Source organism: Heptranchias perlo, chromosome 14 (genome assembly GCF_035084215.1).
Source record: "Heptranchias perlo isolate sHepPer1 chromosome 14, sHepPer1.hap1, whole genome shotgun sequence".
Taxonomy (NCBI): Eukaryota; Metazoa; Chordata; class Chondrichthyes; order Hexanchiformes; family Hexanchidae; genus Heptranchias; species Heptranchias perlo.
Window position 1 is genome coordinate 39725583 of NC_090338.1, and position 25879 is coordinate 39751461.

Sequence of the window (25879 nt, forward strand, 5' to 3'; positions counted from 1 at the left end):
TACATATATTACTCTGTGGTCATTGAAAGTCATTAAATTATTTAGTGTGTGTAACATGAAGTAGCTTATTGTATCTTTTAAACACAATGAAATTACAGTTTGAGAGAAGTCAGAAGAGTAGTGTGTATATTGAAACAATTAAATATAATAAAAACAAGATCGCTTAATTGTATAACCTCTGATCAGGAGTGTGGCAATTATGTTCTGTTATTCTCCTTTAACCCTTTGAGCACCACAGAATAAAGTTATTTTTGTTGAGTAAGATAATGACAAAATTTAATTATTGGGTCAACCCTTCTATATTAGATACCCTTATTACAAATTTACAAAAATAATTTCTGCAGGTCCTATGTTTATTTGGAAACATTCAGTACTTAAAGGTTTTAATGTAAGACATTCACAGAACTGCAAACAATATTTCATGCCTCATGAGAGCATAACTATAGGAACAAACACCTCAGTCACCATCACCCTGGTAATGTTGCTCTCCAGAGCTGTAACAACCCTAACAAGATCACTGCCAGACAGAAAATAGCAGCCATTTTCACAGACACAGCAGTTCATACTGAACTCACTGGTTATTGTCAGTATTTGGCTCTTTACAACTCTTAATGTTCCATTCAGATACTTTAAGCGCTGAATTTAAACCAGTATTAAAGCTAAAATGATCAAAAATGAGAAACTTACTAAATTTTACAGTACTTATTTTATTTGTATACAGAATCGCTACAGACGAGACACCATATTGCTGATGCATATAATTTGTTCCATTTTCTTTTGCTGTTTTTGTTTTAAACATACCAAACAAATCTTAAGACCAGTTTACAACACTGAAATGAATTACATAACTAGAAAAAAACTATATCCATATATTTTGTGTGTTTTTTTGCAAATCATGTGCATTGCTATCTGTCACAATATCTGGAAGGCATTTTTAGAATTAACAGAGAGAAAAAAAATCTCTGCTCAGGCTGAGACAAAATAGCCAAGGGTCCTAAATCAGTGATTATTTCAAAGTAGCACGTATCCTGTCTATATAACAGATTCTTACACATTTTCATATGATTCACCCCAAAACAATATTGACTCATATGAATCATTCAAAAACATGTACATTCTTAGAATTTTTGCATTGCAACAGCATTTCTTTTTTCTTTTGCTTATCTTATGAGGACTATAAAACTTTTTTTGTCTCTGGGAAACAAACATCTTTCATCATATTTTTGTGTCCAATGTTATATTATTCAAAAAAATATATCAAAAGAAACTTATTAATTTTGGATATAACATAGCAACAGTATTGGAATCATCACAGGTTAATTGTTTCTAGATCTTGGCTCTTGTCGGAACTAAATTTCACCAGTTCTGCTTAGCAGCCATTTGTAATGCCTATCAGCCAAACAAAGGTGACTGATGTCCTCCATTTGGACTCCCTGGGGGTGAAATGCTTCTTGGGAGGTATTGTAAAACGGACGGTGGCAAATCAGCAGCCTGATCAGCAGCCTGTTTTACATTCTGCCCGATTTTCTTTTCCGATGGATTTGCTATCGCCCGTTTTGCGCGATCTCCCAAGGGGAATTTCATCCTCTGTGTTTCAGACAGAGGAAGCTTACTGAGATCAGTGCTTTCCCAAAAAGGAATTTTGGCTCTGTAATTCTTAAATAGCACAAGTGCATGTATTAAAGGGTGTGTTTACACCACGCACACTGCTTGTTTACACTTCCTGTTTTACACTGCTTGGCTTCTGCCTGGCTGGAACTTCAACTATCCTGTTTAAGAGAGAGCTCTGTGCATGCCTGGATATATACATGTCCAGAGCTCTCCCACAACAGTAATCTAAATGTCAAGAAAGCAGGGAGAGGAGATCCCCTCTCTCTAAACATTTAAATTGAGGTAAAGTAGGTTTACAAAGCACCCGGGGATCCTCTGCATTGAATTTACACTCCACGTGGTGTCAAATGAAAGCAGTGTGAGACTAGCCAATCCAAGGAGTCGCGTTCCACTTTGTTCTCGAGTCAGTTTGGACCCTGACTCTGGATTTACACCGTAAGTTTAGCATCGGCATGAAGCTGAAATCAGGTTGCACGGATGCTACACTTGCAGCATGAATGAACCTTAAACCATATATTTTATTTAAAATTCTTTTTATGTGTTTTTTTTTTAAATGCACATTTATGTGGACTGGAATGATAATACATTAGGGGTTCAGTGCTCAATTTGGTGAGATGCAATGAAGTTGCTACTACTGATTACATTCAATGTGTGCATCATTTGTTTCAAAGTACTGTAGTTCTGCCTCAAAAATAAAGCACTGTTCTCCTTTCCACATAAGTGGTATGAACTCTGCTGTTTTAATTAGCAAAGTTCAATTTACCTGGCCTAAAAAGTATTTGCTCTCTGAAAAGAGTCCTATTTTTTTTCAAGTATAGCACCATAATTCCTTGGTCACCTTTAAACCATTTCTGTAATATGCTGTGTCCCTAAAATGTCATGCTTTTGTGATTCAAAGGTTTGAAAGATTACACAAAAGGATTCCTGTGATCCACCATGCCTAGGCATTGCTCGGGCAGTGATTTCCTTTTGTAGGCAATTAAAGCAATTGTGTTAAGTGTATCTTTGCAACAGAAGCAACATAAAGTTTGCTGGATCATGAAAATCAAACCTCTCTAAACAGCATTTCCAGAAATCAGTCTGCTCATCACAAGGGATGTCAAGTGCCACATGCAAGGTTATGAGCTGCAAAATTGAAATTTGACACACAAAAAAACAAACACTAATTTTCTACACAAAACAGCCAAAAACAGCCAAATCATTACAAAATGCACCATGCAATTGGTGTGAAGCTGGTGATTTTACATGAAAACCAGTGGTTTAACGACCACCACAGAAGTGATGTTATTTCAGCAATTTACAAAAATGATGTTTACAAACAAAATTATGAAAATTATATCCTAGTGTCTACTTAAGTGTCCAAGACTACAATGTCAAGAGGTGCCATTATACAACGATCAACCCAATGACAGCTGGGGAAATATGCATTAAAATATAGAAGAAAGGTAGATTGGAAAAGGCATGTAATTTAACCATTGTGCTATGTCTAGAACAGTGTGTTCAGTCAACTAGTCTTAAAAGATATCTGTAAAATTAACTTTCTAAACACTCCTAGCACCTTCCAACATACACAACAGACATCAACATCAAACACAAATAAAATCTGATTGTCCATACTCTGCCCATTTTGTCTTGGTACTGCATTTTACAGATTTGTTGTAATAGCACTGACACATTGTACAATAACTAAAGATATTCATTCTTACAACATAAAATTCACCTCCATAAAAATTGGAATGAAAGTTGCAGAAAGAGAGTTTTGGTTCTAAGAAAACACAGGGTGCGTCCATTTACTTCAGCCGACAATGTTTGCCTGAGACAATACAAGCAAGCAGACACATTGCACTTAATGACACAACTCTGGGAATTGCGTGCTCACATCTATTGGAACCATCGAAATGCTGCTCCTGAAGGAAGAATCACCTTCTGAAACCAGAAAGAAGAAAAGGGAAATAATTACCTAATATAAGAAATAATCTGTTAACAAAGTACATGCAATATTCTTAGAACTGCAAAGTGAAATCCTGTCATGTGCAATTGCTTAAGGACGAGAAGTTTTAACAAAACTGGACTTGAATACACTATTCCTCCGTGTAACCACCCTAATTTTATAAAAGACCAGAAGACCAAATTAGTACATAGGATGCACTTACTCCAAAATATGCAGCAAAGAATAATCATGTATTTTTCCAGGGATCTGCTATCACCCAAAATTTGGATTTTCCCTTTGCATCGCTTTTTCTACTTATGTTTCAATGTCTAACAAACAAACTGAACTGATCACCTTCTTTGGCCTCCACCAGGAGAAAACCAGGTGCTAATTCTGCCCATTGGTCAAGTGTATTTTTGGTTGTTAATAATTTTTTTATATGTATTAAATATATGTGTTTATACATAACGTTATGCGATGCCCAGCTGGTCTCCTGTCATATCATCATAGCTACAATGACTTCGTACAGCTTCTATAGAGAAGGCCAGCTTTTATTTGGCTGCTACTAATGTCCCCAGAGTGGAAAACCAGATAATGGGTCAGTACTATCAGTTCCAAATTCCAGGGTCTGGAATGGGAGGAATAATCTATGGTTAGTGGCAAAAATGGAGCTGTACAACACCATTTGGTAACATCATTCCTGGTTATCACCAACAAGAAAATGCTGCCCTTGGCAGCAATCTATATTATTCTGAACCTTCCAATTTTCCTTACAATCTTCTCCCCTTCTCTTTCCTCTCAGGAGGCTGTGTTTCATATCAGGGGGAGGAGTATAGTTCCATCGAAGGTGGGAGCCCTGCAGTACCTTCTCAAAGTGGTCATTCTTCATGTGAGATCTTAGTCAGTGGGTGTCGGCAGTGTGTGGAGGTATCACAGCTGAGCTTGTCCTAGCCTCAACTAATAACTACACATACATATTTGGACCTGAGGACACTGGAAAGCAAGCAAGAATCCAGGCTAATTTTCCTGTTCCTAGCCTAGTGATGCCAACCTTACCATAGTAGATTGGCTACTCCAGCAGGGTACCACACAGTCACAGCAGCTACAGCAAATTGGCTTTTAACAAAATTGTATACACGTAGTTTCAACTGTAGTTAATTTCACCAATAGAAAGCCTTGTTATTGTAGTCTTTGTTTTCAACAAGCGATTTAGCCACCTATTGCAGTCCTGAAGAATTGATATAGATTGTCCAACTATCAAACATACGTCCACCCATAATGATGTTGCCCAATCTTAAGTTCTCTAAGGGATATAGAACAACTGTTTAACAAACCTTTATTTAAATATAATGCAGAAAGATAATGAGTAATCCACTTCTTTTCTTCTAATGATGTGTTCCGACACTTCAGTGGTTGTTACGTAACAACAAAATTGTACTTACCCAAGAGATAACCTGTCTAGATGATCCCTCTGTAGAAGACAAATGCTACATAGGTGATAGTATTTGTCTTCTGATAAGGGCACTAAATTCCAGCACTAAATTGTTCCCAATCAGTAACGTTTGTCTAAATATACTATTAAAAAAATGTGAAAGCCCCATGTTACAGATCACTATGGGTGATTCTAATATCACTTTGGTCAAGGACACAGCCAGAACTTTGGCGGTCTGGCCTTCAATTGACGAGTTTGCTCTTTAGACAACAGCAGAGAGTAATGGATATCAATAGTCATCTGTAAACTCTGTGTTGAAATAGATTGGCCTATTTCTCCCTCTTTGTCAAAGATGAATTGGTCCAGAGATCTGAGTCCAGATTATCGATAAACAGAAGAATGAAATGGACTCTCTAAAATCAGACTGTATTTGAGTTCTGTCTAGAACATTATACTCATTTGCAGAAATGCTGTGTCCTCAAACTACTGAATAAGTGTCCATTTAAAAGCTGAATAGTTACTCAGTGAACTATATCCAATGTGTTATAAAAATATTCTATAATTAATTCATTCATGCTATAGCATCCTTACTGGAAATGGAAGCAGCTGACCATGCTAGAGCCTGAATGGGAAACATTCTCTCTTTATTAAAGGGGCAGCATCATCATTTTCAGACAGCTTTAGTTCCTGGAACAGCCTACTGTAAAAATACTTTCAAACACTGCAAAGTTAGCCACAAGGGAAAGCTCTTATTTAATGCACCATAAACTTCTGACGTTTTCCTTCAAATTGCGGTTTAAAAATAGTAAAGATGCAATTAACAATGCAACGATGTTGTTGCGGCACTGATTGTATCACAGCATTGAAAGGGTGCTTTGCCATGCAACACCACTTCTTTAATATATTGGAATTTCAGTTTTGCATTAGTTTAATATCAGTAGTAAAAGTTTATTTTAATAACATAGATTCCAGGGTGCTAAAGATGCCTGCAGGCAAGAACTGCTCAAGTTTATTTATTTTTATCTTTTTCTTGCCAATTCCCCCCTCCCCACCTTGGGTTCCACAGGTGCAGATTGCTCTTTGTCCTTGGCACCTTGTTCAAGTGGCCATTATTTTGTGTATGAGCCTTAACAGTGAGTGCTGGCAAGCTATTCAATCATGTGAAGTACTAAAGCCAAGTCCTGATCCTGACCTCACCTAATATCCACCCACATGCGATCCCAACAGAGAGTTGTTCTCCCCTCTCTCACCCAAGGGTGTTGGGATCATCTGTAGCACCCTCACTAAGATCAGCTGACTCAGCACAGACTGAGGATTAAACCAGGGACTTTTCCTGTCTCTTTGCCTCAGCTTCTCACAGAGCCACTGGCGGAGTTTGAAAATGACGTTTTAACATTAACGGTGATGGTCCTCAAGAAAATATTCCAACAAAATTACCGAAATGAAGACAATTAGAAATTATAATGGGGAATAAGGAAATGGCAGAGACATTAAACAAATATTTTGTATCTGTCTTCACAGTAGAAGATACAAAAAATGGAAATAGTAATACAAAAATTCTAGAATTCTCTACCCCAAGGGCTGTGGATGCTCAGTCATTGAGTATATTCAAGACTGAGATTGATAGATTTTTGGACTTTAAGGGAATTAAAGGATATGGGGATAGGGCGGGAAAATGGAGTTAAGGTAGAAAATCAGCCATGATCTTATTGAATGGCAGAACAGGCTTGACGGGTCATATGGCCTACTCCTGCTCCTATTTCTTATGTTCTTAAAATTAATTTTAAAAAGGAAATAGTGGGAAACCAAGAGGCTAATGAGAGTGAGGAACTTAAAGTAATTAATATTAGTAAAGAAAAAGTACTGGAAAAATTAATGGGACTATAATCCGACAAATCCCCTGGACCCGATGGCCTACATCCTAGGGTTTTAAAAGAGGTGGCTGCAGAGATAATGGATGCACTGGTTTTGATCTTCCAGAATTCCCTAGATTACAGAACAGTCCCCATGGATTGGGAGGTAGCAAAAGTAACCTTCCTATTCAAGAAAGGAGGGAGAGAGAAAACAAGGAACTATAGGCCAGTTAGCCTGTCATCAATAGTAGGGAAAATGGTAGAATCTATTATTAAGGACATAGTAACAGGGCACTTCGAAAATCATAATATGATTAGGCAGAGTCAACATGATTTTATGAAACGGAAATTGTGTTTGACAAATCTATTAGAGTTTTTTGAGGGTGTAACTAACAGGGTAGATAAGGGGGAACCAGTGGATGTAGTATATTTGGATTTTCAAAAGGCATTCGATAAGGTGCCATACAAGAGGTTGTTACACAAGATTAGGGCTCATGGGATTGGGGGTAATATATTAGCATGGATTGAGGATTGGTTAACAGAGAGAAAGTGGAGAGTAGGAACAAACTGGTGATTTTTAGGTTGGCAGGCTATAACTTGTGGGGTGCCGTAAGGATTGGCGCTTGGGTTTCAGCTATTTACAATACATAGCAATGACTTAGATGAGGGGACCGAGTGTAATGTATCCAAGTTTGCTGACGATACAAAGCTAGATGGGAAAGTAAACTGTGAGGAGGGCACAAAGAAGCTGTAAAGGGATTAAGGGGTTAAGTGAGTGGGCGAGAAGGTGGCAGATGGAGTATAATGTGGGGAAATGTGAAATTATCCACTTTGGTAGGAAGACTAGAAAAGCAGAATATTTTTTAAAAGGTGAGAGACTAAGATATGTTGGAGCTCAGAGGGATTTGGGTGTCCCTGTGCACAAATCACAGAAAGTTAATGTGCAGGTACAACAAGCAATTAGGAAAGCAAACGGTATGTTAGCCTTTGTTGCAAGGGGGTTGGAGTATTAAAATAAGGGGTCAATCTGCAATTATATAGGGCTCTGGTAGGGCTCAGTTGTTGAGTATATTCAAGACTGAGATCGATAGTTTTTTGGACACTTGGGGAATAAAGGTATATGGGGATAGGGCGGGAAAGTGGAGTTGAGGTAGAAGATCAGCCATGATCTTATTGAATGGTGGAGCAGGCTCAAGGGGCCGTATGGCCTACTCCTACTCCTATTTCTTATATTTCTTATGTTCTTAAAATTATCAAGGCCAGAATTTTGCTCCATTTATAGTTAACGGGGAGGGAAAATTGAAGAGAGGTCTGTTTTGTGAAAGTGAGCTAAGAATGCACAAAGCAATTTTGATTTTAGTCAATTAGACACAAAGAATATTACATAATTATATCAGTACAGACCAGTATTGTGAAAGATTTGAAAATAAGTCATTGATAAAATTCAGCCGCTTCACTCTGTCATTTGCTTCAGTTTCAATTACATACTTTATAGCAACCAAGGTGGTTTCCATAGTTCCTTAACACGCCTACCAGTTTGGGTTCAATGGTACAAGGTTTGGTAACAATTATTAACCCCTTTCACCATCATACTACAAGTACCACAATACATGAGTGTGAAAGAGGGAAATGTAATAATTTAGGATGCACTGCACCAGGTACATATTATAGGATGTACCGTAGAACTAATCTACATAAACTAATCAGCACATTTTCTTAAATCAAGTAGTGTTAGGGAAATGAATAAGTATACATTTTCAAATTGCCTTTACTTAAATTTACCATAAAGTTCAATGTACCATTGCACAATAATCTTTTAAACAGCTCAGCTTTCATTTATGTGTTAAAAATCTGGATGAACATGGCATAATTATGTCATTCCATGGCTCCCACTAAATTCCCACCAAATGTGATCTGGATTAACATCAGATATAAATCTTTAACTGCAGTCAATAGAAATATTAGTGCAATTCCTTTACTTCCCCTAAAATAAGACAATGTTGTAGAATCTTACTCACAATTCAAAGCAGTATTATGAACCGACATTTCTGTTGCTATGAGTAAATATAAAAACATTTTCAGATTTTTTTACACTCTTATTTGTGACATCACACTACTTGTATATCAATTGAATGCATGGGCACACAATCTACATCCGGACCTTTACCTGTACTGCAGCTTGATTCTCCCTCTTGATTTTTTTCTTTCTTAAGATTCTGGTACATTTGATATCTCTTCAGGTGGGCCTACTGAGATCAGGAACTCACTAAGTGGGAGAATCACAAGGAACCCTTGTCTTAACATTGCACAGCGTTGCATGTCACTACATCAATGTGTTGTGCCACCAGGACCACCCAGCACTAGCATAATCCTGTTCTTAGTAAAATTACCTAACTCCAGAAGCTGTGCTACTAAAATTGTGCTATAATATCTACAAGATAGTAAATATAATTTGTAATGCACTATGCAAATGTCTTTGTTCCTATTCCTATTCCAGGGCCATTATCCAGGAGAAGACTTTTGTCACAGCACATTATCACTCCTTGGGAGTAATTCTGACTTTGAGCGATAGTGTAAAACGGGCGTTATTGGAGCAGCAGCCCGTTATACATCTCTCACGACTTTCATTTCCATTGACTTGATCGGAAGAGATGTATAAAGGGGGCTGATCTGATATCACCCGTTATACACTATCGCCCGGAGTCAAAAATTACCCCCTATGTTCCTCTCATGATTTGAATCCAAATGAGAACATGACAGCAGAAGATACAAACCAAACAGCAAACTGTGCAGCAGGAGTGCAAAACAGAAACCTGAATGACAAAAAGGGAAGGGTATAGAAACCTGTGCAACAAGACTTGGCTGCAAGCCTGGAAGACAGGGATTGATAAGCCAGCTAACTCTTAACATTTTTAAAATCACTCTCGTGTGTATATAATACATTTTCTTAATAGCAAGGGCAATTCTCCAACATAATACATTCCCTTTCTATTCTTGGAATTTCATTTTTTCATTGTTACCAACAGAAGTAACACTTGTCACATGCCAAATTGGTCTTTAGTTACACGCTTTCAAATAAATAAATCTGTAAAACACAGTACACTAATTAGAAAAACAACATTGCCAACTAGTGGCATGGGAGGACACGTGGCAGATTAAATTTAATGCAGATAAATGCAAAGTGATACATTTCGGTAGGAAGAATGAGGAGAGGCAATTTCAACTAAAGGGCACAATTCTAAAAGAGGTACAGGAATAGGGAGATCTGAGGGTATATGTACACAAATTGTTGAAGGTGGCAGGGCAGCTTGAGAAAGTGGTTAAAAAAGCATACGGGATCCTGGGCTTTATAAATAGAGGCATGGAGTACAAAAGTAAGGAAGTCATGATGAACCTTCATAAAGCACTGGATTGGCCACAACTGGAGTATTGTGTCCGGTTCTGGGCACCGCACTTTAGGAAAGATGTGAAGGCCTTAGAGAGGGTGCAGAAAAGATTTACTAGAATGATTCCAGGGATGAGGGACTTTAGTTACGTGGATAGACTGGAGAAGCTGGGGTTGTTCTCCTTGGAACAGAGAAGGTTGAGAGGAGATTCGATAGAGATATTTAAACTCATGAAGGGTCCAGACAGAGTAGATAGAGAGAAACTGTTCCCGTTGGCGGAAGGATCAAGAACCAGAGGACATAGATTTAAGGTGATTGGCAAAAGAACCAAAGGTGACATGAGGAAAAACTTTTTCACACAGCAAGTGGTTAGGATCTGGAATGCACTGCCCGAGGGGGTGGTGGAGACAGATTCAATCATGGCTTTCAAAAGGGAACTGGATAAGTACGTGAAAAGAAAAAATTTGCAGGGCTAAGGGGATAGGGCGGGAAGTGGGATTTGCTGGATTGCTCTTGCATAGAGCTGGCACGTACACGATGGGCCGAATGGTCTCTTTCCATGCTATAACCTTTCCATGATTCTAACGAAACAAAATAAAGATCGTTGTGTTACAGTAACAAACCGATAGGTGGTGTTGAAGTAAAATGGCACATTATTTATGCTCATTTTTTGAAGAATAGCCATTTACAACATTCAGGAGTGTTTTTTTATATATCTTATGTGACTGTGGGTCAATAATTGTTAATTAATGGTCCAGACTGTGGGTCTTAAGGATGCAAGGTGGTTTTACAACACCAAGGATGCACTGCAGCTGAAAAACAATTCTAAAAACAGAACAGCTTGCTTTTTGCACAAATACATGAAGGGATGAAGTTTTCTCTGAAGCAGAACTTCTGCTCCTAAAGGAGGTACACTGTATTATAATTATATAATTGCCAGATATGTGTATAAGATGCTAACACAATCCCCATGTACTGAGGATTGCATAAATCATTCAAACATAACCACTAAAAAGAAGCACCTCATATTATTCAAATTATTTCTCCTCATAAATGGACGCATTTTGAATTGTTTTACCCTGCTTTTTCTCACATTCGAAAAAAACATAATTTTAATGAAAGCCTTTAGAGTTACCCTTACCTCCAATGCTGCTGTTGGTTTTTTTTTAAGTTCCTCACATTTTCTCAGTTTGCAAATTTGGTGGCCAGTTTTGCGATTTCTACAGCTACTGCATTCCTCACAATTTAATCTTCTTCTGCAGGGCTCACACATGCCACATCTCTTTCTCTTCTTTTTTCCAGAATGAATGGCTGAAGCAATGTCATTCTGCAATGGATATTCTACCAGACCGGCCATTTGAAGTGCACTATCTGCCATGAATATCCCAGCAGGAGTCATAATAAAAACACCTGGATTCAATGGAATGCCACTCATGAAGGGTAAATCAACAGGACTGCTTATTGCTTCAGCAGCAGATACCACCTCCATGTCAGAAATGCCAGCTTCTCGCTCACTCGAGAGGAAAATATGCTCAGGTTCCACCTGCTTTTGAAGATCTGAAGAAGGACTGATGTGTACTTCATTCTGTGCTACTGATGAGCTTTCCAGTGATCTGTCAGATTTGTCTAGCATGTGAGAGACTCTTTTATGCTTTGAGGTAGTACTGTTTTGAAGAACTGTTGATTCTTTTCCATATACTAAGATACTTCCATTCTGCAATTGCCCATTCACTGAGCTAGTACTGCCAAATGTAGAAAAGCGTGTTGATGAACGAGGTTTCTTTAGAACTTTGCTTATTGGCTCATTTATTATACCACTTCTGCTCCTTTTTTCTAAATCAGCAGTAAGTTCATCATCCTTATGGTTATCCTTTTCCGATGGATCTGTGCTCTGAGTGATTTGTTGCTCAGTAAGTTTGCTGGCATTAGACATCATTAAAGATTCTGAAGTGTATTTTGCAAATCAAAATTATGACGAGTCTATGTGAAATACCTTTCTGTTACCAACTTGAACTGGAAAACTGTTGTAAATCTTGACTAACTCAACAGTTGATCTGAAAATCTCTGCGTACCTTCTGTTTGGCACCTTCTGCAATTAGCCCACGGACCAGCAGGTTCTTTAAATAAAGGAAATAAGAAATGGTTATTCTTGGTCTTACTTTCATAGGAAATCTTAAGAATTAACCAACTAACTAGTGTATTGTGCTATTGGTGTGATAAACCAATACATCACAAAAGTAACTTTCCAAATATTTCACAATTTTTGTAACAATGAATTGTAAAGAGAACATTCATAACATAATTGATATTCATGGCCTTTTTAACATCTTAGAAATCATAATGTATTTCTGATATCCTGATACATATTTACGCATTTAAATTTCCCTAACTTGGCCACAAACTCAACACAAAATTAGTTTAGAAAAGTAAAACACAAGTAACTGCAAATGTATAAACTGAATTCTCAACTCAAAAATAAAAATATATAAATTAATTTCTGTGAAGATACTCAACTGCTTATCATAGATTAAGTTACTTAATAGCAGCTATTGTGACATTTCAAAAGAACATATACACTATTTCATGCTGAGGAACTAATGAACTGTTGTCACTAGCTACTTGTTTTGCTTAAATGTAGATGGTATAATGATACAGTATCTTATGTCACAGAGATGGTGGGATGCATTTTGATTCCCCACTCCTGAGATCTCAATTTCAGCCATGTTGCTATAGGGAGTTACTGGCTAGTGGCCTGTTTTTTCCCACATGTGGCATTGGAGGAGAATGAAAATTATCCTTGGGAAGTTCTTTTCCAACACCCAGCAGATGGTTCACAAATGGATTGGTGGAGGCCTAGGAGCAGGTCATCTGCCTTCCTGGATCCAGCCTTTGTATGGCCCAGTGACTACAGTAGAACCTGGAGGAAATCATACCCTTGACAAAAGATAGTTGATAAGCATGTTTAATTTCTGACTGTGTGATACCACCCTCCCATCACCCCATTCCCACCTAAAACAAAAATCTCATTGGATTTTGTGGGTTAAGAAGTCCCCAAACCTTACATCAGAAAAAGATGATAAACTTTGGGGATGAAATTCAACTTTGGCAGGGGGCACAAAACAGGTGGTATTGGATCAGCCGCCTGTTATACACCCATCCAATTTGACTTTAATGGAAAACAAAATCGGGTACAGTGTATAATGGGCAGCCGATCCATTGCTGCCCATTTTGCAGTCCCACTGAAGTTGAATTTCATCCCCTTTGTTTTTTCAACTGTTGGCTTTCAAAATATCCACAGGACTGCTTTCTCTAGATCAGCAAAGGATTGTCTCACATAAGGTTTATTTTAGCTTTAATGTCACATCGTTTGAGTAGTAAAATGAAGGTCACATTCCTTGAATTCGGATCACTTGATATCTTTGAGTTAGGACAGTCTTTATAAAGTTTCTCTGGAAGAATCTTTTGCTGTGGTTATACCAGGAACAAGGTATTGAAACCAGAACGGTCTGAATTAAATAACTGACTCAACAGCTGAGAGCCTTCCTAAGGCTTCAGGATGAATTAATCAAGAAGTAGTTAAGCAGAAAATTTACATGACTCATCCAAACAATCCACCAAAGGGTTTAAAACAATGCCAGCTCAACTGTAAACTACCAGTAACTTTTTTTCAATTTTACGTGTCAGCATTCTGACAGCTAAAGAATGCATAACCCAACAACTTCAGAATCACCATATATACCTTCCAGTTTATCATTAATTTTAGTTTCGATTCTCATTTTTTTCTACTGATAAACAGAATTTTTTGTAAGCACCTGTAGCTATCATCAAAACTATGCTCCTATGAAGTTCACGTTCAGAACCATTCAGCCCACTAAACTACGCCATAATGTAAAATAAGTTAGCTTATAAATAGGAACAAAACCTGTGCCTAAGGTTTGGACATTCTCATCATAGTCAAGTAAATATCATCAACATTCATTTGATTTTTCTCAGTTTAAATTATGAATGAAAAACTAACTCAAACGTGAACAATTATCTGTCATCTTTCTGAAGAAAAGGTTTTCAAATCCAGCCATGCTCATAAACTAGAAAATGTTCTTTTCAAGTTCAGCGAAGTTACCACTGATGTATGACTGAAACGTATGTATACCTTTGATGCCAAAGCCATATTAAGAAAATTTTCCCCAGATTTTTCCCTTTGAAAATAACTTCCTTCACAGCCCCACTTCAACCTACTCAAATATTCTGAACTCTATGAACAGATGACTTTGGAGTCAAAACAGTGGGACTATATGCCTTAGTTAGGACATAGTTCTTTCATCTCCAGTACCTAGATCTAGCCCAGAAAAATGGGATGAAAGGCTTTGCTCTCCAATAGCTGCACATTGTTATAACTAAAATGAGTATAGCCAGGTACAATCCAGCTCCCAAAATGAACAATTCCACATTACAAGACTGCCCTCACATTAAGCATTATTTGCACAAATTCACCCTTTCACTCAACATAGTTGCATGAAAAGAGAAATGGAAAAGTTACAATGATGTATAAAAGTATAGTCAGATAATGTAGGGGTGGATATCTATTATATTTGCCCTATACAATTACTAACTTAGAAGTATTTACTATTATTTAAGGGTGATTTTCCTCTATCTAGCCCAGGAGTACTGAAACAAATTATAACAGTGGATGTAACAGAGGTTACAATTGGTTTCAGTACTCCTGAGCTGGGGAGGGGAAAATCACCCAGGTTTCCCATGCATGATTGATATCCTAAGACTGGCAACTGTGCATGTGTGTTGATGTTGGGTGAAAACAGGATTAGGGTCAACTGTTATGTCCCCCATGATCTCATAGCCTACAATCAAAGATTAAGCTCACACCTGTAGAATGGTCACTTAAGCAAAGTACCAAAGAGTGACCAGCAGCCATGGAGCCATACCTCAACAGAAGTTAATGTCTTCAAGAGGTGGAAGGGAGAAAATTGGCAATAAAAAAACTTTATAAAAAGTGCTTGATGTTGTCATCCCTTATACTCGTGCATCCTTCCTTCCCTTCACCCCACCATTGGCAGCCGTGCCTTAATCTGTCTAGGCCCTACACTCTGGAATTCCCTCCTTAATCCCCTTCACCTCTCTCTCCTCCTTTATGACCCTCTTTAAAACCCACTTCTGTGACCAAGCTTTCAGTCACTTCTCCTAGTATCTCCTTCTTTAGTTCAACATCCACTTTTTTCTGATTACGCTTCTGTGAAGCGCCTTGGGATGTTGTTTCTGTTAAAGGTACTATATAAATGTTGCTGTTATAGACATGAGCATGGACAAACATACACAAAAGGATCTGACTAAGCATCCTTTGATCTCCACTGCATAACACGAAGTCCTGCTTTAATGCAAGAGCTATATGGAAGTTAATGAATTTGGACAAGATGTCATAATTTCACAATATATAGATATGTTGTGATATAGAGTCCATGATAACCATTTTGAATATTTTGTCCAGTAGGAATGACGATATCCATGACAGGTAAACAAAATGATTAATGCATTTTTCTAGCTGGGCAGACAATTCTGCATTACTCTATTGAAAAATTACAGATATTATATCAGTAGACCAGAGTGTTTCTTAAGTAGAGCTATCAAGCACTGATATTGAGAGGTTCCCTGCTGATCACAACTCCTTAGAGTAACGAGGTCTAGGAATCCTGAAAATGTTGTTGACTGAGTATTTCAATCTTAACAATTTTAGGACGATAAAGTAGATTTTATTATTTCAAAGTCTCAATGAGAAAAATCATTCTCTTTTACTTGAGATGTAAATTGTTTTATTCAATGAGCGAATTGTGAGCAAATGTTAGCCAAAATAATCACGGGTGTCGATGGTAACCTTACTCTCTTCCACGCAGTAGAACAATCTCTCAACTTTTGAAAAGCCATCAGTGAGGTCTCTTTTTAGCATGTAATCTTTCCTGTAGAAAGTCTTCCTTCAAGCTACTTAAACTCTTCATCCTGCAAATCTTTCCTTTGAAAATTTAGAGATTTGTGGTATTCTGACTAACATTTTCTCACAATCTGTGCATGGCTTGAATAAAAACACTGTTGTACTATCTTCACCAAATGAAAACTTCTTGGTGAGGATTTGATTATTGTCTTGGTAGTCGTAGAGGTTTCTGATGGCTACCCTAGATTTTTAATTTAAATTGCTAAGTCTAGGTCCAGTTCATTTCAAGAATAATGAAAATAGTTAAGGCTATGGATATAAGAGTTGCAGTATAGTAACTCTTAAAAATGAATTCAGACATTCAGTAGTGTGTTAAAAAAGTACTGCATAATTATTTTAATCAAATTACTATAAAGATCTTGATGGTTACGCAGTTCTTAACATATTTAGTCACCTAAACAGCAGCAAAACGATAGTTTATGTGTTCTATTCTGATCAGATAAAAAGTGTTGAAGACCCAATATGAAGTCATTAACAAACATGTGTTTTACAGTTCTTCTTTTATATGTATAAAACACCGTTCTTATTTTCACTCCAACTTCCTGGAATTTCAGTTGTGCCAGCCAAGCCAAACCCTTGACTCGGCTAGAATCATAGAATGGTTACAGCACAGAGGGAGAACATTTGGCCCATCAAGCCCATGCCAGAAGTCTAGAGTTTAGATTGATTTTGGAAAATTTTTAGCCTGCCCACCTTTTAAGAAATAATGTCCACCATATACTTGAATTATTCCACTTGCCTATTAAGTTGTGCCATAAAAACAATCATTTTCTAACTAATCTGCATTTTTTTTCTGCTGTGTTCCTAAATTTGCCATTTCATAGCATGATTGCTTTATCAATTTCTTCTTTGTTAATCTGGACAAGTACTCAAAGCTCTCTTTAATAGTTCTCCACATTTAAGCACCAACTTGAAAATACTAGACCCATGATGACTTTACCTATACATATTAAGAACACATCTAACACTGTTTCTAATGCTTGCTGCTCTAACAAACAATTCTATACTTCTTCTATTGTGAAGTAGACATGGTTGATTGCACCTTTAAAGAAACTATTTTCTTCATAAGCTCTATATAAAAATGGCTCCAATGTCTCATTTGGTTAAGGGAGTAAACAACTGACATAAAAACTAGGACTGGTTAAGTTAGCTAATCTCAGCCTGGATAGTTACAGGGGGCACTACAATTGGGTTCAGGCCGCTTGAGTTAGGGAGAAGAAAGTCAGCCAGATTCGTGTGCCTGATTGCTATCTAGTGGCCCTTGTTGGAAGTGTGAATGCAGATGTTGGTTGAGGGCAGGTTCAGGCTTGGTGTGATGCCCCCATGACCCTAAATGTACCCTGTCAACACCTACTATCTAGGCTCATAGATAAAAAAACAGACACTTAGGTGAGGTATTGGACAACACCTGTGGAACCACTCCCAGCAGGAGTCAATGTCTTCAGGAGAAGAAAAAGAGAACATCAAATTGTCTGCTGCGATTTTAAATGCCAACAATAATTTAATATTGGATTGTTACGTGAACATATACCATAATTAGTTACCATGGCATTTAATTAGGTTTCTATAAACATTATAAATTGGATTAATGTATAATATTTAATTACTTCAGTTAGGACAAACAGCTACAAAACTAAGCATATTTTGCAAACGACCTCGTAGCTACTATATACACAATGTACACACATTTTATTTTTTTTCTGTCTTCAGACAAAACTTTAAATAATACACACAAAACAAGTGATATTATGAGACAAAAAGTGAAGATACAATAGTCAATGATCCACAGAAGTTGGATCTGAAAAAGAGAAGCTTATGAATGAATCTAACAGAGTTGTCAATTTTAAGAGAATGTTTTTCTGTGGTGCTTGGAATATTGATACATTTCTCAACCTACAGATTTCATTGTTGGAACATACTGATTAAAATAAAGTGTTGAAAAGTAACAAGTAAAGCATTGTCAATGGGAAAATTAGAAAAAAAGCGGGCAACATTTATTTGACATATAAATGAGGAAATATTGAACTATTGGTAAACAGTTGATAGTTTTTCATTTAATTAAATCTGAAACTGTCTTCTCTCTCCTGACTTCAAACCCTTTCTAAGTGGTCATATAGATGTGTTTTAAGGGAATCGAGAGTTAATGCTTTTAGAATATTTGATATCAATAAGAATTTTCTCTACGTATACAAAAAGCACTAAATTAGACATTATAATAAATTAATACTTTTCTCAACAACATGGAATAAAAATAAATGGGGCATTTTTAACAAACATAATATTAAATCAAAATTAATTCCAAGTTAAGTCTGCACTTCAGGTTTAAAAGTGGAGTTCTGCAGCAATTGATGACTGGATACCAGTTCAAATAAGGTCAAGGTAAAAAAAACAAACAAAAAAGCCAACTTCCACTGCTTCCTTTGGCACTATACTAGGTTTCTTACTGAAAGGGCTGCCACAGCCAAGGAGGAGCTATTACATCCAGCAGTGCAGAAGAGCTGTCAGATAAGTATACTATATGATCTATTAACTTCATATCTCTTCCAGTAAAGGTGTTCTTCCCTTTCATTCATGTACTTGATCATATACTTCTCAAAAATGCTTCACAATGCAGATGTTTGCCTACAGTAATATAATCTACATTATATCTCTGCCTGAACAGCTTTTCTGATTCCTTATTTCCCCAAAAATACTGATATGAACAAACCCACAAAAGTGGAGAGACAGATGTTAACTGGTAATAAAGCATTTCCTGTCACATAAGGCCTGCAGATCTTTAGAAATGTGAAGAAACCTCATCCAGTATTAGCACTGAACCACCAGAATCGTAAGCCCTGAGTCCTGCAATAAACATGAGAGGTAAGAGCCCTCCTTTCATTCCCTCTGCTGCACACAGAACTAATCAGTAGTGGAGGTCAGTGCAAGATGAATCACAGCCACTGGGAGAGATGTCTGTGCACAGTCACAGCAACCCTAAGAGTATATAAGGACAGACAGGATGTAAAATCAGTGTAAAATTAAGAGACTACAGCAAAGTACAAATCTTTAGTTTGTTTAATTAATGTAACTTATATACAGAATGTCATTTTAATAGATGTGAATTAATTATATACATTAACCATTCATCTGCTGATATAAAGTTAAGATTACATTACAATATTTTTCCAATTGACTAAACCTAACTCGTTATCTAACAAAATTAAATTTGGCACCCAGAAACCGAATAGATAGATTACTCATTCCAACAAGCCATTACTTGAACATTACTGTGTATTAAAACCCTACATTTCTAAAGCAGATTCCACAGATCACACTATCATGCAGTCATTCAACAAGCACTGGTCTACAACATCTACGTCACCATGTGGTTCTCCACAGTTTCTTCAACAAAGATCAAATGTTGATGCATAGAATCTTTTTTTCAAAAAAGTTTTAAAGACTCTTTTACTGCTTTTAAAATGAACAGGATATATTCAAACCCAATGTCAAAAAAGCAGGTTTCACTTTTTTGCCACTATTGAAAGCATGGCTGTCTAAAGACAATGGGAATCATTTTCATTTTTGGATGGTGGGGGGAAACTGGCAGTTGTGCATCAGACTCCCATTATACACCCTGCCTAATTTTCCTTTCCGCTGAAATCAATGGAAGGGAAATTGGATGGGGGGTTTAACAGACAGCCCATCCACTATCACCAGTTTTCCGCCCATGCCCAAAGTAAAAACTCCCCCCATGTTACATCTCCAATTTATGTTCCTTTCAATACAGATTGCCAATGTGAGGCAAAATGAGTGCATTTTCAAATAAGTAAGAATCTGAACTGCAATCTCTTTTAATAGAATATAAATTCATTAAATGTTCTTCCCTCCTAAAGGCAGTGACTCACATTGGGATAGAATCACATGGGCACCAGCTGCCCTCCAACACCTCGCTCAAATAGACATTCCATTCTTCATTTGTAACCTGAGTGTTGACAGGCCACCCAACCACTGAGGAGGGGGAAGGATAACACAGCCAAGCCTGGTCCTGTCCTCCCTCACCTGACGTCCACACACATGTCCTTTATAAAAGGCATCACTGTACAGTGATCAGAAGTGTGAGCCCTTGCTGATTTTTCTCCTATCCAGCCAAAAAGTAGAGGCCAACAATAACACTCCTACTACTACCCCAGTTGATAACAACTAAGTAAGCACAGACCAGCACTTCAACTATAACCTTCCTAGTCTGTTTGCTAAGTGCACTAGATGATAAAACCACCTTCTAACCCACTAAAGGTGCTCAAAATTCAGTACTTTTTAAAATGTTCATTTATTTGATGTTGTACCATGTATTAACTAATGGTAATAATTTTTCAGCACATTTTCATCTCAAATAGGATACCTGGAGCTGCTTAAAACACTCAGTTACATCTGATGCCCTAATTAGCTCTCAGGTAACCTATTTAACCATATAACATACCAAAATATGTATTATTACACTAATCATACAGGATCTCAATTGTGGACTTTTGTATATTTTGCAAATTTTTCTGCATCTTTTGCTACCATAAACTAGGAAAAAGAAAGGGTGCTGATGTTTTATTGCACACCTGCATGTTTTCACCTCATTATCTGGCAAATATCAGGATTTTACCAACTGTTCCCACCTAACAACTGTTCCAATACATTGTGATGTCATTCAGGGACCCAAAAAGCCACTAGAGCCACAGTCAGAAATTCTGCCCCCTCCTACCCTAGGAATGAGGCATTATCAAAAACTCTGTGCTATAGCATGCATATCCATTACATCCCCTTTACTTATTTCAAGATTTTTTTTTGGTCTTTCATACGATTTAACTTCCCATAATCGCTGCTACTGCAATCTCTGGAGTACTTCTTCATCCACACAAAGGTTGTCCATTAAAAGGTTGCATTAACGTTTTGAACAGCCACTAGACAAAACGCTGCTTTGATCCAACGCGCTATTCACATTTAGCTGCCCAAACATATTTAAAGTACCAGTTAATGTATTTATTCTGTTGAACTGAACCACAACAGCAGTCCAACAGCTAACAAATACTAGTTTCAGACAAATATAGTACTAGTGATTATGGTTGAGAAAATAAAACACAACAAACACAGACACGTATGTTTTTCATTGATAATAACCATAACTTCTCGATTAACAGACGTACATCTTTTGAAAGGAAAGCCTCGTTTAACAGAAGGTGGAGCTGGCAAACATTGCCCTCGATAAACTGTAAGGGAAAAAATGAAAAAAAGAGGCGAAGTGAAAAAGAAGCAAATGCATACATGTTTTTAAAAATCTGTAAACACTCCCTCACCAATTTACAAACTACACGAGTTACACGCTTGGCAGCATGGACTATTGCGTGTACAATTTCACATCAAATACTTTTGTTTCATTTTCTCTCTTTTTTTGCTAATTTGCACCAATGAGCTGAAACCCGTACGTTTAACAGCGTCCAACACCACGATACATTCACTATCGGCACAAAACCAACTACTTTCCTTTCCCACCGGCCATCCAAAAAATTGCATTTTTGCCTCTGATCCACCACAGCACGCTAAGATTTCAGCATGATAACATCTGCATATTTGCAAACACAGGCCCTTTTTCCCGCACCTACCAAAGGCAGATCCAACGGAGGGAGGGATGTGCCAGTCCAGCCAGTGTCTAACAGCTGCAGCACTGAGGATCAAACAAACCCAGAGACACAGATCACAATCACACTTCAAAGCAGCAATAACAATCTCGTGCAAAACTGTGCTGTAAGGTAACTGTGTTGCAAAAACTCACTAAATAACACAAAGTGAGGGGGCTACAACCTTCCGATTCCTGCAAGCCTTCCTCTACATCCCAGATCGCTCTGGAAGTACATGCAAATACATTTCATAGATTTTTGGAGCGCGCCACAAAAACCGAAGTGGATCTTCATGAACCGACGACTCAACCTTTTGAACTAAAATATAATCCAACGCAACGACTGATAATTTTTACTTAGTTCTAACCGCGCCTTTAAACATGAAATGCAGTTTACAGAAATATATAAATGTATAGAAATTGCCGTGAGAAGTTTTGCCACAAATATGCAGATGATTTTTTAAAAAAACGTACGACCAATCTTAAAATCTCTTTGATTGATCATTCTGTATTTTACAGAAATGTTTGTCATATTTGGAATGCGTTGAAATGTTTGGGTTTCTGCTCTGGAGAGCGGTTAAAACGTATCTGATCCTTAATACAAATTACCAGTCCATCTTTTCGATGTGCTTCTCCTTGGTTATGGCAGACTGCCAAGTGAAGTGTGTGGAAACGACACCGCCAGGGCGGCAGAGATTTTCCTTAATTTCATTTTTCCCCCATCCTGGCTAGCCGGAGACACGCTGACATTGGTTGGAAAGTGGAGCAGCTCGTCAGGGACAATCAATGAGCATCGATCGGGCTGAGCCTCTGCAACTAGCAAACAACACATCAACACACAGCCACCACACACTGCCTTAATCTTTCGCTTCACAGTCGGACTGTCGAAACCTTTTTCACACAGACACGCTCTGCATTCTCACTTCAGACAGTCTCCATATTTTTCCCAGACAAATTCCAGTTACACACAATGTGCATACCATTTATTTAAAAAAACTCAAGCCCTGTTGTACTGGGGTTTGTTGACCTAGGTGATCAAATGTGAATGAACATCAAATTTGGATTTCCAATCACGTGTAAAGAGGGGAATTAAGCACACATTTCAGTCTTACTCTGGTACAAATGTGGGGAAATTGATTCAGCAAAACCTGAGCATTATTGTTAATATTAAAACTGATGGCAGGAAACCATTAACTAAAGTTTTACTGACTTCCATTTTACTTGAATAAAAATTATTTCTTTCTCCAACATCTGGTTGCATTACTTTCAAAAAAATGATAATATTTTGCTGAGTTTTTTTTACTAGGTTCAGACCTTAGTATGATACGTTGCTTTTCCCATGACATTCTTGATAATGACTCTGTTATATGGATAATTATTTTCTTGAAGCAAAGCTGTCAGTAAAATACAATATATGACCAGGCAGAATTACATCGAATGTACAACACAGAAACAGACTATTCGGCCCAATTGGTCCATGTCAGTGTTTATGCTCCACACGAGACTCCTCCCACTCTACTTCATCCAACTCTATCTGCATACCCTTCTATTCCTTTCTCCCTCATGCACATATCCAGCTTCCCCTTAAAGGCATGTATGCTATTCGCCTCAACTACTCCATGTGATAGCAAATTCCAGATTCTAATGAGGCTTCTTGAATACTACTATTGGATGATTTAATCTGCACCAGGTCTTTTGTCACTGAGTTAAGATATTACACCAGTGTCCTTTGATTTCTATTCTTATCAATGGGTTTTACTCCCAGTCCTTCAGTCAGAAGAAAAAATTATGGCGGTTCTTTTGTTTTCCCTTCATAATCATTTTGCCGATTGAATACTTGGTGAGGAGGCTAGTTGTTCTCACATGGGAATCCGAAGGACTTACATTGAGGCGTAGGTTAACAAAATGTCTTTCCATGTGAATGATGTCCTAGTAAATATTTGGGGCCTACCATAAACATTTTCCCCCAACCCCCAAATCCTGGAGTTAATCCATTGTGCTGAACTGTCGGGGTATAATTATGAGAATTCAGGGTTGATGCCTATATCGTGACTTCCCTTGCAGTTTTATTTACTCTTCACATGGATAGACAAATATTTAAGTATTAAGCTGATATACCATAAATCAAGAGTTTATAAAGCAGCTGCTTACTAACTTTTCAGTTAAAATAAATATGGGGCTGATAATGGGACCTTCAGCGCCAGTAGCACTGCTATGTACTGAGCACTCTGAATTATGGGGCACTGAGGTTTACTATGTGCTCCATGTACAGTATGTGTCACAATGCACCCTGGACGTGTTTCCAGCACAGAGAACCTGCACACATATTGAGCATTTAGCTTTGTTAAGGCCCTGAAAAATATGTATATTGTGCTAGGCTCCATAATAAGTTGACAGCACCCGAAAGCACTCCAGATGCTTAGCAACCATAAAAATGGGCACTGCAAGAAAGAGCCATTCCATTATGTTGGATCTTTGCTCTAAAAGTAGATTTGTTTTGTACTTGATATGTATTTTTCCACTTATTTTAGTGCATCTTTGCTGTTCAGCTATTTTGCCACACAAACAAACTTACAATTTCTTATAGTTGAACTCCATCTGTTAGCTCTGCCCATTTCCCAAGGGGTATATTATTGTGCTGTATCCCCCTGGGCATCTTTCCGTCTTTGTAGATGTTGGAGGAGAAGCAGAATAGATGCGACATGCCAGACAGGTGTGTTTGCACTTTAGGCATTCACTTGAGGCCAACCTTTACACCAAAGAATTGTACCTGCATATGTTCAATGACATTTGCAATGGAGAGACAACGATTGACCAAGGAGGCTGTCACTGAACTGTGAACAATCCTGCAGTTCAACCTGGAAACCACTTCCACACCAGGGATGACCATCAGCAGCTGCAATGATAACAGCTGTACTTAACTTTAATGCCAATGGAACCTTTAAAGCAACATCAGGAGATCTTGGCAAAATCTTCTAACCTGCAGTGCACAGCTTCATCATTCAGGCACAGATACCTTGTTTCCACAGGCCAGTCAATTCATCTATTTCCTAGTGAAAAAAACACATCAGATTGAGAGAGCCCTGCACTTTTACTATCTGGTTGGATCTCTCAAAGTACAGTGATGGCATGCATGTAGCCACATAGCCCATATCCTCAACATCATTCCCTTTGTGACCAGGAAGGAGTTCCACTCCTTGAATGTGCAGCAGATCTGCGACCATAGATACTGAATCATGCACATGGATGCCTGGTACTCTGGTAGTTGTCATGATTCATTAATTTTATGTCAATTCATAATTTCACCATTTTTTCAAAGGCTGGATGGATGGTTGATGAAGGATCAAGGCTATCCAGTGCAGCCAAAGCTGCTTAACCTATTAAGGCACCTAAGGACAAGACTTGAAGAGCAATTAATGAGGCAAGCTGCTACCAGAGTCTTGATAGAACAAACCATTGGCAGCCTGAAACAAAGGTTCAGATTCCTCGAATGATCAGGATATTGTGCTGCAGTACAGGCTGGCAAAGTGTCCAAATTTATTGTCATGTCTTACTGTAAGAGGGCCTTGCCAGGGAGCCATTAGGAGAAGACAGGCAGAAGCAACCAGAGGCTAGTGACAACCCGTACCATGAGACAGACTTGTCTACCCCAATGAACCAGACACTTGAAAAGAATTTTACAGGAGATTCTCATAGGGGGCACAATTAGTAAAGCACTTGAAGCATCCAATGCACGACAATCATCTGCACATGTGCCCAATATCCACGGCAATTAAAGCATCACTTCCATTGGCCCCATCCATAAGACTTATGAATACCGCTGCATTTCTTCACAATTACCTTATTCTGCCCCATCCCAAATGTACTGTTCATATATTAAATCAATTAACTAAATTTTTATTCACTCAAACGGTGTATGGTGCAGGTGTGTTCAGTGGATTTTGCCCAGTTGCTTCCATTTAGTGAAAGTGTGGTTTCTATTTCCTTTGTGTGTACTTCTTCTCATTGGTTCCCCAGTGGAAGGAGGA

General features: G+C 37.9%; 1 protein-coding gene across 7 annotated transcripts; it reads right to left on the reverse strand.

The window, feature by feature from the left end:
• Positions 1-703: 703 nt before the first annotated feature.
• Positions 704-22072, reverse strand: LOC137332460 (CXXC-type zinc finger protein 5-like). 7 transcript variants are annotated; one of them, XM_067996318.1, is made up of 5 exons: positions 22008-22072; positions 21838-21899; positions 21382-21444; positions 11354-12329; positions 704-3537 (listed from the first exon to the last, which is right to left on the reverse strand). In XM_067996318.1, the coding sequence occupies exons 4-5, from the start codon at positions 12146-12148 to the stop codon at positions 3493-3495; spliced, it is 840 nt and encodes a 279-aa protein (XP_067852419.1). In that variant the 5' UTR covers positions 12149-12329; positions 21382-21444; positions 21838-21899; positions 22008-22072; the 3' UTR covers positions 704-3492. The 7 variants fall into 7 exon arrangements, with proteins under 7 accessions (XP_067852419.1, XP_067852418.1, XP_067852424.1 ...); XM_067996317.1 differs by having other exon boundaries at positions 22037-22070; XM_067996323.1 differs by lacking the exon at positions 21382-21444 and having other exon boundaries at positions 22037-22070.
• Positions 22073-25879: the final 3807 nt, after the last annotated feature.

Excerpts from the sequence above, each read along its gene's own strand:
- LOC137332460 (XM_067996318.1), bottom strand. The coding sequence starts at position 12,148 with ATGATGTCTAATGCCAGCAAACTTACTGAGCAACAAATCACTCAGAGC. Across the intron at positions 3,538-11,353 it reads AACCAACAGCAGCATTGGAG|AAGGTGATTCTTCCTTCAGG; the intron begins GTAAGGGTAACT and ends TTCTGGTTTCAG.